The 12,392-nt window shown below is 49.1% G+C and overlaps 1 protein-coding gene across 4 annotated transcripts in view; it reads right to left on the reverse strand.

The window, feature by feature from the left end:
* Window positions 1-12,392, reverse strand: part of ITPR1 (inositol 1,4,5-trisphosphate receptor type 1) — a 321,362-nt gene that overhangs the window by 60,978 nt on the left and 247,992 nt on the right. For all 4 annotated transcript variants that reach the window (XM_068981702.1, XM_068981699.1, XM_068981700.1 and 1 more), the window contains 5 exons: window positions 11,619-11,819; window positions 9,677-9,787; window positions 7,079-7,174; window positions 3,973-4,095; window positions 2,514-2,618 (listed from right to left, as the gene is read on the reverse strand). In XM_068981702.1, the coding sequence (XP_068837803.1) occupies window positions 2,514-2,618; window positions 3,973-4,095; window positions 7,079-7,174; window positions 9,677-9,787; window positions 11,619-11,819 (636 nt within the window). The remainder of the gene's footprint in view (window positions 1-2,513; window positions 2,619-3,972; window positions 4,096-7,078; window positions 7,175-9,676; window positions 9,788-11,618; window positions 11,820-12,392) is intronic.

Here is a 12,392-nt window from a genome sequence, read left to right on the forward strand (position 1 = left end):
GCTTGGGGCTGCAGATGTCCAACAGAACTTTCTGGAATGAGGAAAACGGGAATGATGAAATGATGCCACAACTGTGTGTCTGCCCCTTTGAAAGCAGAGTCCCTACTCACATACGGGCACTGAGGACTAGCACATGTGGCTGGCACAACTGAGGACTGGAGCTTAGTATTTAATTTTATTTAATTTTAATGTAAACAGCCAAACACAGCTAGTGGTGATCCCACTGTACCATGTAGTGCTAGGTCATGGGACCAATCTCACCTAAGAGCCTTTCTCAGATTGCAAAGGTAGGTTCTCTTCCCTAGATAGGAACTCAAAAAGGAGATCTTCGGTTTTCACAGATGCAGTGACCTCTGAGCATCTAACATGTGTGATGCCTAAAACGAGACTCTTTTAATATTGGTATCATGCTCATTGTTCTTTTAACTAGCTTTGCTGATTCCTGGGGTGGACACTTCACAGATATTCCCCATGCTCTTCCTAGACAGGTTTAGTCCCCAGAGAGTTTGTCTGGGGGAGACTGTTCAAATTTTTCAACATTGCGTTGAGTTGTAGTCCCAGGGGGCCAGAGATTTCAAAGGGGTTCAGGCTGCAGTACTAGAGGGGCAGGGCCTCCCTGTGTCCTTCCTCCCCAGGGGCTGGACAAGTCAGGTGAGGCCCAGAGCCACACCCTCTCTGAGAAGTTCTGGTTCCCAGTCTCCCAGTGATTTTTTTCCCAGCGCAGCAGGAGAGATGACTCAGGTCAAGCTGCAGTGGGAAACTCCGAAAGGAGGCAGGTTCCCACAGCCCGGCCTCCCTGAATCCTCGGAGATGTCGTCTGGAGACCAGTGGTTTCCAGATCAAACTGGAGATCATGTTACCAAGTCTGGTGCATAAGCCAACCTCGTTAACTGGGATTGGGGGGGCGGGTGTTGGTAAAGCGGGTGGATACAGTCTGCAGTCCCCCACAGCCCTCCTGCTTTATATCATCAGGGGGGCTCTGGATCAGCCCCCTTACACGGAAGGAACACGATCTGAGAAGAGACAATGGAGGAACAGGTGGTCTCCTGGCAAGAACAGATGCTCAGATTTCAGGGCGACCTGCATGGTGTGACCCGAGTGCTGGGACGTGGGTCTGCGGAAGCCTGGGAACGACAGCACTCTCTGTGTCCTGCGAGACTGGACGGTATGAGCAGCTGCCCAGGAACAGGATTTCAAGAGCTCAGGCCGCCCTGCCTGGCCATTTCTCTCCATTATTCAAGATCGATTCATGCCTCTCTTTCACTCAACGTACAGCTGGGAATCAAAACCCATCCCAGCCCTTCTCCACCTCTAGCAGAGTGGGGGACCTTGTTAATACCTCTGCACCTGATCAAATGTCAGTTTGATGGTGAACCAAGGAGCTCAACCAGACCATTTCCAAGGTTCCTTCCCCTCTGACATTCCACACTGCAACTACCTGAAGCTTGTCTTCTAAGGGCTCCAGAGAACAAACTTCTGGTCATGAACAATCAATTGGGATTACGTGCTCATACACACTGTCATGGTCAACTGATGGGTGAAATGACGCATTTTATGAGGACAGCTGCAAGACCCCAGACCGTGGGTATGATTATCCTCTGACATGTCTCTATCCTGCAAGTCTCACATGCCCCAAAGGAGTCTGCTAGTCTTTCAAAATCCTTGCTCTGACACTGATACTGTATTTGTGCATTTCCTCATTAGCTGATCAGGACACACCATCCCTTACTGCCTGAATCCTGCGGGTGCAGGTCTGGGCCCTCTCAGCCTCCAGGAGACAACGCAAGGAACATTAAAAACACCCATGGGCTCCGGGTCAGCCAGACATGGATGAAAATGTCAGCCCTGACACTGAGAACTGGACCTCTCGCTGAGTGACGCAACCTCTGAGTCCCTTCTCAGTGTTGTCCCATCTGCAAAATGGAGATGATTTCTTTCTTGCGGGTGTGTGTATGTGTTTTCAAGTGCAGATCTGGTCGTATTACTCCTCAGGTGGAGTTCTGAGGGTAAAGTCCAGACTCCTCCTGCCAACACCGGACGCGGTCCTGCAGGACCTGGGGCTGTCTCTTTCCTCTCTGATCCAGTGTTTTCTCACTCCCGCTCCCTAAGTCCCACCTCTTCACCTTCATCTCCCACCTTGGGGCCTACCAAACTCTAGCCTCCTGGCTGTGCCCCTTCATTCCCATCCTTCGGAAGGTCTGCGCTGGGTAACACTCTTCAGAAGAGGCTGCCAGCAGGTCCTTCTGCGGTACCATCTCATGATACCTTCTGGTCGTCCTCACGCCCTTTTCCGAATTCACAGCGCGTCTCCTTGTGTGGCCTTGCTCGGTGTCTACTCCCCCATCAGCTTGGCTGTCCCAGGCTTTGAGCATTGAGTGTGGGTCCTGGTGCACCGTAGCTTCTCACCACCTGTTTACCACTCAGACCAGTGACCGCACGCCAGCCCCAGCCCAGGGCACCCACTGTGGAGGCCCTCGACGTGAGCCTGGGTCCCAAGTGTACCCGGCCTTTACCTCTATCTGGGCCGTGTGCTTGGCATAAAACTCCAGAGCTTCGTCTCCATCCACCTGGCCGCCGGGTTTCAGCATGGTCTGAAGCTCTTTGTTATGTCGAGCCAACTAGAACACAAGTGCAGACAGGGGAGTCAGTTCTGTTTGCAACAGCAACACACAGCTGCCTTCTAGCTCTGGGGAGAAAAGTTGCATGGGAACAAGCAGCAAGCTGGAGGGTGAAGGCAGGGCCCCATGTACCCCACTGAGGCTCGCTCTGCACGGCAGCTATTTTGGGAGCCTGGCAGAGTGGCGTGGAGAGCGCATGTCCACTCAAGGGCCCACTTTGCCATGGTTTCCTTGGCCAGGCAGGAGGAAGGTGGGGTTTTCTATCCAACCCCACAGAGCCTCCTTAAGGAACGCCCTGAAACCTCACAGGGGCTACATTACCATTTTTTTTGAAGCTTAAATCATTTCATTATCAATATGTACTTGCTCATTAAAACTGAGTAAGTTGATTTGGGCATATAATTTTTTTTTTAACTTTAAACTTTTTATTTTGCATTGGGTTATAGCCAGTTAACAATACTGTGATAGTTTCAGGTGAATGGCGAAGGGACTCAGCCATATATATATATGTATCCATTCTTCCCTAAATCCCCCACCCATCCAGGCTGCCACATAACACCGAGCAGAGTTCCAAGTACTATACAGTAGGTACTTGTTGGTTTTCCATTTTAAACATAGCAGTGTGCATGTAACCTTCCCAAACTCCCAAGGGCTAAATTAAATGCTAGGAATGGAGGAGACAAGGAGCAAGGACTTATCAACCTCCAGCCCAATCCCATCACTGTTTTCTATCAAACGCCTCCACCTAAGAGAGGTGGAGGGGACCAGAAGCACCAGCCTGCAGCCGAGTTCCTGGCTGCCCACACACCTCAGCCCGCTCCAAGCACGTCAACCTCCAGAAAGAGGAAGTGTCTTCAGAAGCCCAGCCACTTGGGAAGCGAGTTACGAAACAGGGCATTCTGGTGCCAGGGTAGGAAGTATTACTCCATCCCCCGAAAGGCAAACAAAGACAAGGCAGAGTGACAAGTTCCCAAAGATTTCCAAGTGCGATAGGCCAGGCAGCTGAGGTTTCTTTCTTGAGACGGTTAAGACAGACTCATCAATATTTATGAAAAGACTAAGACTCCTTTCAAGTGTCTGGAGACACAGTCATAAACTATCCAAGTGTCACGGCTCAGTGGGAACGCTTTTAAGAAATTCGGGGGTTTCCGAGGACATGACCCTGCGGGAATGGAACACTGGAAGCAGCCTGGACCTCGCACTCAGGGTCAGGTGGCTGGTGGTACCCGTGAGCCACGTTACCACATGCCCAAACAACCTCAGGCTGAATCCTTACAGGAAAAGCAAGTTTAAGGGCGCATGCATGGAATGCTGGCACTGACTGTCGGGCAGGGGGCCTGGGGAAGGGTCGCACCTGATGAGCTAAGATGTAGATGTTGTGCCCCACGTTTCTGGGGGAGGCGGCTCCGTCCTCACCATTCTCACCATCCTCGAACTCCACTTCACCTTGCATGTAGGCTTTCTTGATCACTTCCACCTGCAAGAAGGGCCATGGCACAGAGCCCCTGTCTCAGGAAGACCCATACAGGACGGACAGTGACAGCACACGCATGGAGTCTCCCCTCCAGGGACAGGCACTGCCCACCAGGCTCAGTACACTTTTCCTCCAGGTATGAACACAGCCTCAGAGTCCTTCTTAAGACAATCCTAGGCAGCCACTGCCAATCAGCCTCCACTGACAGGAGAGGGAAACCCATTCATTCTCCCTAAACCAACAGACACCCTGTGGCTGATCTATGACTGTCCACCTTTTTTTTCTCCTAACTTTTAATTTTGTACTGGGGCATAGCCAATAAATGGGCTTCTCTGATAGCTCAGTTGGTAAAGAATCCTCCTGCAGTAGTGCAGAAGACCCCAGTTCGATTCCTGGGTCAGGAAGATCCACTGGAGAAGGGATAGGCTACCCATTCCAGTATTCTTGGGTTTCCCTCGTGGCTCAACTGGTAAAGAATCCACCTGCAATGTGGAAGACCTGGATTGGATCCCTGGGTTGGGAAGATCCTCTGGAGAAGGGAAAGGCTACCCACTCCAGTATTCTGGCCCGGAAAATTCCATGGACTGTATAGTCCATGGGGTCGCAAAGAGTCGGACACGACTGAGCGACTTTCACTTTTTTTTCATAGTTAATAAACAATGTTGTGATAGTTTCAGGTGGACAGAGAAGAGATTCAGCCATATATATACATGTATCCATTCTCTCCCAAACTCCCTTCCCTTCCAGGCTGCCCCACAACATTGAACAGAGTTCCCTGTTATGACCTTCTACTTTAGAACGGGACGGTGGCTAAAAAAAAAAATGCACCCGAACACTAACATGATACAAATGAAGGGTACAAGCCAGCCCTGCCCTATCTCTTCATCTCCTCCTGTCATCTCTTCCCATCCCATACCTTTGCCATTTCAGGAAAAGCAGAAAAGAAAACCATTCGCCTTTAGGAATAGCTGATGAAACTCTTTTCTGGCTTCAGATATTTCCCTGTCCCTCGCAGCCTACACCACATGAAGAAAAGATCTTTAACAGATGACATCTACCAGCACTTTCTATGCGCCGAGCACTATTCTTTCAGAAACATGAAGGCTCATCAACGCTTTATGAGGTGTCAAAGATTCCCCTTGATTATGGATGAGGAAGCAGACTCAGAGAGGCAAAGGGGCGTGACAAAATTCACACGAGCGAGCTGAGCTTTAACCTTGATCTTCTCACGCCCAGAGCATGCTTCCCAGGGCATCTGGGTGCCGGCCTTCCTGCTCCCATCTGCTGGCCTCAGCTTCCTGTGAGGGGGTAGGGTTGGTTCTGCCCCTTTCTCAGTTCCTCCCAGGAACCCAGCACAACGCCCTGGACAAAACAGGGCCCAGTCAACGTTTATCAGAGGAACCTATCAAGAATCAATCATTCAGAGAAAAAGAACACAACGCCTTCAACACTTAATTCGCACTAAAAATTGATCACTTTCTCTAACGACTCAGAGGCATTTCCGCCTCCTGCATCACTGCGAGGACAATACTGTGAATTACTTCTCAGTGTCCGAGACCAAGCACGCAGAGGGCCACACACTGCTGCGCTGACACCAGGTCAGGCCCTGGAAAAAACTGTGGAGACAACGCCCTCACTCTCCGAGATTGTCTTCCTGTCGGTTCTTTAAAAACACACTGAACAGACAACGTGTCGCACAGGACGTGGGAGCCTGAACGCACAACATGTATGTGAGCACACACACATGTGCACACATGCTCCCAACATTAGGGTATCTCTGCTGCACTCCTCAGAACCGCGTTTGTTCCAGGAAGCCTTTGACTCTGCCCTGCAATTCAGGAATGAAGCTGTTCAGCCACAAGGGGGCAACCTGGAAGCTGGTGGTACCCAGGGGGCTGCCATGTCCCTCATCCAGGATGGGGTGTGTTCTTGACTGATGGGAACTGCAGTGGGGTCCCTGCTCAGTCATCCATGCCCAGTCAGGAGAGACAGATCCCAGTCTCCCCAACCCCCAGCCCCAGTTACATAAGCCCTTACGTAAACTGGGAGAGGACTTCCGTCTCAGGCTGAGAACTCACTCCTGGCCTCAGAGATCAAAGTGCTGGGCTTGCTGTGAACTCTATTTAAACGGACACATAAAGGGGCTTTAGCCGGCCCCAAGCACACACTGGGTCACCAGGTGGCAGGACAGTTTTAGTGCCTCATTCAGGTCTGTCAGTTACAGTTTATTTGCGTGGGAAAAAGTCTAAATAGAGAATTCCGTCCTCAGTTCGGTTCAGCATCTCTGCCAGTTGCTGTCTCGCAGTCTACAGTCCTGACTCCCGGCCTGGAAGTCACAGCCAGCTGTTAACATCACCCCCCAAAATAAAGAAGTGTGTTTTCTTTTTTAAAAAACCCAAAATATCAGCACCACCCTCCTGCCCCCCAACACCAGGAAAAAAAAAACCCCACTATTCTGTTGCCCAGATTCTCGATACCAAGAAGGGATGTGAATTCTTGATCCCTGGACAAAGCCACAGCAAAGAGCAGCCATGAATGAGCGCGTTCCGGAAGAGTTTACCACGCACGGGCACTGCGCAAAGGGCTCTGCAGGAATCATCTGCTTAGTCTCCCTAGCAACTGTCTGGACTAGCTGATACCATCCTCTTCCTTTCAGGGAAGTGGAGCTCAGAGAGTCTCTCTGCCCAGAGAAGGGCAGAGCTGTGGATGTGAACTCCAGGCTCCCACACCCCTCCTGGTGCCGCCTTCCCTGAGGAAAACAGCCTGGGGAGGCTTTCCCTGGGGACTGTGCTGAAGGCAGAGGCCACCTATTCCATACAGGGGTCACCTCCCTGCCCTGGTCAGTGGCCCCAGTCAAATGTTCTCTTTGTACTTCTGATTGTTGGCATCATAAAGAAAGCTCAAGGAAGGAGATACTCTGCTCCGGCCCCCACGAAGTTCTGATGCTGCTCAGCGCCATGGCCAGGGGCTTAGCCGTCCGACTCACCAGTTCCTTGGGCCTCATGTTATAGAGGATCCTCTCGGCATTCTCACTGTCATGCCTGCTTTCCATGATGGCCAGGAGCAACTTGGACGCGTTGTTCTAATTGGAGACACAAGGGAGGAAGAAATGAGGAGGAATTGCCAGGGGGTGGCTGGCCTGAACCATGGGTGATCAGGGGCTGCATCCTGACAAATGTTCTGCTCCATGGGAGGGCGTGGGTCCAGCGCTGGGTTGGCCCAAAAGTTTGTTAGGGGTTTTCTGTAAGAGTGTACAGACAAAATAGAACAAACTTTTTGGCCAACCCGATATATCCAAAACCACCTGCACCAGACTGAGAAGGTGCCACTTACGACCCCAAAAACACGTCCACAGGAACAGATGATGGTCAAAGAGGCACCCATCTGTTTCGCTGCAGTTTACCCTTAGAGTCACTCGGTCCAACTCCTAGTGGACATGGGACAGTTAAACGAGGGAGCTTGGTGGATCCACTGGGACCCCGACGATGAGAGTGGTCAGGAAGCCCCTGAGACACAGATTCAGATGCCTTCAGGGGCAGGGTTTGGTTATCAACACTGTGATTCAGCCTTGCAGGTTAGAGAAGGCTGACAATTCAGGTAATTCCTCCCTTCCCTAAAGGACTTCCTGGTGGCTCAGATGGTAAAGCGTCTGCCTACAATGCCGGAGACCCGGACATGACTGAGCGACTTCACTTTTTTCCTTTCCCTGACCTAAGGGAGAAGGAAACGGCAACCCACTCCAGTATTCTTGCCTGGAGAATTCCACGGACAGAGGTGCCTGGTGGGCTACGGTCCATGGGATCACAAAGAATCGAACATGACTGAGTGACTAATACTTATACTTCCCTGACCTAAAATAGCACTATCAGCTCTTATAGCCCCTAATATTATCATGAGAGTACAGCCAATGCCAGTTAACAAAAGGGACCCAAGGGATCACTGTATGCATATTAAACCATCATTTCCCACTATGTTCAAAGTTTCTTACATAACCACTCCCTGCACATCTCAGCTTTTAGGCTCCAGGACTATGATAATCCACACGCTTCTTCATGTATTGGACTCGAAGGCTGTTGTTTTGGTGAGAGGGGGCAGTATTTTTTTTTTTTTCTCCACAAGCACAGATCACAGCAGTTCTATAGGGTTGTTATGCCATCAAAAGATGGCTTTTCACAGGGAAGAAATGTCTCTAATAACCTTCAGGTTACTGGACTAGCTGAAAATGACATTGAAATGCTGATGAGGAGCACCTGAAGGTCTCAGTTTATTTCATGTTCTCCTCTTATATATCCTGATAAATGGTAGCCAAGGATATGAGCCTGAATGAGGTGATCCTTCGACAAGAGGATTTGTCACAGGAGTTAAAAATAGCCCAAAGAAACAAATCCATTTAAATGATAGACCCAAACTATCTATTAATGTAGACTCTGGGTTAGAAACATTAAAATGAAATAAAAATAGCTGGGTGACTCCCGTGGGCTTCTGTGTTACCACCTTCCCTAACGACCTTTCCTCCGGCACCACTGATGCCATAGATACAGACTGGCTTTTCGTAGGTCCAGGCTCTCCCATGACAGTGACAAAGTGCCCGGTGCTCCATGCGGGGGTGAGATGGAGGGCAGATCTCAACCTGCCCCAACACGGGAACAGTTAAAAAGGACATGTGCTCAGGGAGGCTAACGTTTCAAAACACACTGCAGACACTAGGCTGGGTTGCAAGTCCAATTCTCAAAAGTAAAACTTTAGACTCAGAGAATCTTCGGAACCCCTAAGACAGGAGTGAAGGATTTTTGTTCTTTTGTTTTTACTTTATTTTTAATTAATTTTCCTGTACATTCAAGAAATCAACATCAGGAGTAGTCCATCAGCTTCTAAAATATTCAACAAGCTGGTTTGTAAACCCAGTGGCTTAAGCATCTTGAAGCGACTGCTTTCACCCCATAAAACTATTTTGGTATCAGAGGGAGTGAGCATGTCAAAGGTGCTTCTACATCAGTCATCTGTTTGTATAGGATGCAAAGAAACTCATCAGATGCCAGGAGGCACAATACTGGCCGGTTTAACTTTCCTTATGTTAACCCAGCATCGATGAACCTCCCTTCTGCTAAATCAATCACAAAACAGTAAAAGGTGTTCCCTGATACTATCAACATACAATAATTTCTTTTGGTCCTCAATAGTTTTAGTGGTACTATTCTTCAACTGGCCCTTTTCCTCAATGGGGGGAGGGGAAATGAGAGACCACAGAGGGAATGGAGTTTCCACTGTTTCTCTGTCTTCATCTTTCAGAATCAGGTTGTTAGTTCTCGGAGTCTGTTTGAATTTGCTTCTTAGTTTTGGGTGTGAGTTCCTATTCCATGTGACCTGTGAGTGGAAAAACTGATATCCTCTCCCAAGACCTTATTTGGAAGGGAAAAACCGAAGTTCTGCCTTTTACTCAGAACTTGCAATGTGGATCATTCATTGAGTTTAAAACAACTGTCTTCAGGATTTAGTTTCACAGCAGTGACCTCGTCACGTGCACAGGCAACACACAGCAAAGTTTCCAAATGCTACTGTTTTTCTGCTTTCAATTCCTACTTGCCTTCAGTTCTAACACAAGGTCCATCCTCTTCTTTCCCAGAGGGTTGATGTCATTGAGGATCAGGGCTGTGATGATGTCGATGCCATTGGACTCATGGGTGGCTATGCAGTTCTGAGAAAAGAGGCACACGCAGACATTGGCACAAGGCTGGTCATATATCAGACGTCAAAGGCCAACAGGCTGAACTGCTATTTCAACACAAAGTTTGCCACTCCCAGTCATGTCTCTAGGGGAGGGCAGCAAGTTTTCCGTGAGAAAGTGGTAAAAATAAAAGACAGATGAAAATCTCTAGTTTCAGAATTAACAGTAAACAGTAGGAAAGTCCCCATGTGCTGTAACTGATAAATTGGCCGCATCTAATCCAAACAGCGCAGTGGGCTTTTGTTCTTAAGGGAAAATATGGTGTGTGACTGATTCTGGGTTCTGAGCACCGGTTTCCCCTTGAAAGGTGTGTTCCATTCTCTCTACATCACTCGGTTTTCGTATCGCACACTTTTGCTTCAGGCTCGAGCTTGGAAAGCAAGTTTTAATTCACGTAATATCAGAATTAATCACCTTCCCCCAGGTAAGATCCCCATTTGCAGCAGAATTCATACCAGTATGGTCCTTTGCACAGACCTCAGTTTGGCAGAAAAGCCAACTTGAGGTTATAAGGAAATTCACTTAGATGTCAGATAAAACCTCTCCCCCCAGGCCTGTTATAATTTTTTGTTTGTTTGTTTCTTTTCACTTTAACTCAGACTATACCATCTGTCTCATCAGGAAACCTGGAAAGGAAGGTGGATCTAACCAAACGCCAGCCTCAAAGTCATGGACAACTATGATCAGATTCTCAATATACAGCGAGTGGTCCCTCTCGTAAGCCAGGCTTCTCTTCTGAGCCAAGGTTCTGGCCTTGGTTCCCAAGTAACACAGCATGTCATACCTGCCCTGGCCACTGCGTTTATCATGGGCTATTTTAAGCACTGGCCTATCCCCTCCAACTAGGACACAGCTAGAATTTGAGTTAAAAACCATACTCATTCTAGCGTCAGTGCAAAACCTCACAGAATCTATACGATGTCATGGATAAGCAATGACTCTACTGGGTTCCACTCCAAAAATATACATCTTGAGAGGCACCAATGGGTCCTGGGCTTCCCTGGTGGCTCAGTGGTAAAGAATCCACCTGCCAATGCAGGAGACATGGGTTCAATCCCTGATCCAGGAAGATCCCACATGCTGCAGGGCAACTGGGCCCATGCGCCACAACTGCTGAGCCTGCGCTCTAGAGCCTGGGAGTTGCAACTCCTGAGCCTGCACGCCTAGGGCCTGTCCTCCGCACCAAGGGAGGCCACCGCCATGACAAGCCTGCCCACTGCACCTGGAGCGCAGCCCGCCTCGCAGCACCCAGAGAGAGCCCTTGCAGCAGTGGAGACCCAGCACAACCAAAGGTAAATAAGGAAACAAATAATTTTTAAAAAACGCTAACGGGTCTTTCTCATCTCTGAACATCAACCGTATGTTTTCCTCATATTATTTTCAAATGGTCTCATGTCCAGGAAGGCTCTTCTTTCTAGTCAAGTTAAAACCTCCTCTGTGAGGTGGTCCCTTTATGTGTCTTCCCTAATATCTGAAACAGAGCCCAGTCTTCTGGTCTTACTCATTTACCTCCAACTTTACCATGTATTCCCAGCAAAGTTAAGAGCTGGGCCATTCAAACCAAATCAAGCTGGGCCTAGACCAGGATGCCCGCTGATGCCTGGGATCAGGTCACATCCTGAAACATAATAAAGTCCAGTGGCTCCTTCCTCGCTGCTGGACAGAGGCCTCTGGTTCTCCTGACTCCCAAGCTCTACAGCCAGACGCTATATGACTTCTCAACTAGTCCATGTCATCAAGCCTTCAAAATGATACACCTTTTTTTCTTTTTCCCCACCTCCTCAAAGAAAAATGGAATTACCTGATTCTCATGGCAAGGTCCTTGACAGTATTCAGTCAAACTTTCCAGGGTTTGGTTGATGAGGGCCACGTTCTTTTCGTTGATATAGAGTCCCAGAAGACCAAGACCCCCGGTGGTGCTTCCACAAATACAGTCCAGAAACTGCAGTGTCTCGCACACCAAATTGTAGTTGGTCTTGTTGTTTTGGCAACGGAGGAAGTTCTGCAATTGGGGAGTCCCCAGGTTTGGGGAGCAGAGGCAAAGAGAGAGGGAAACGGTCACTCAGCCTGCCATTTGGATCACGTGTAGTCGGTTGGTGGACAGGATTGCGTTGGTTAGAACAGAAGAGTCAGCCCCCACGATGGTCAGCCATGGATGCGGCCTTGGCAACAGCTACGAACGCTTGGCTTTTGTATGGGATGCAGTGGAGAAGAGCTCCTCTTTGACAACCCGCTTCAGCCTCAGAGACCCTTGTTTCTCATTTCTCTCTTTCCCGCTCCAGCCCACCTCCCTGCGCACCACATGTTAAGTTCAGAGTCTTCTGACATTTCCAAGGACAGTGGTTTTATTGAAAAGATGATGGTGCGGTCTGGATGCTGAATGCAGAGTGTAGTCCTGAGGGTAAATCATCACAGCATAAAGTGTCACAGGACGCTTTACGCCCACAGCCATGGTGGGGATCCGGATTACCTCGCTGGGTCACTTCCATTATTAAAGGAAGGAACAAAAGTGAATAAATGTGTGTATGCTTGTGTGCGTGTGCCCAAGTATGTATCCTCAAGGTAAACTTACAAT

The sequence above is a fragment of the Capricornis sumatraensis genome, chromosome 10, assembly GCF_032405125.1.
Source record: "Capricornis sumatraensis isolate serow.1 chromosome 10, serow.2, whole genome shotgun sequence".
Classification (NCBI taxonomy): domain Eukaryota; kingdom Metazoa; phylum Chordata; class Mammalia; order Artiodactyla; family Bovidae; genus Capricornis; species Capricornis sumatraensis.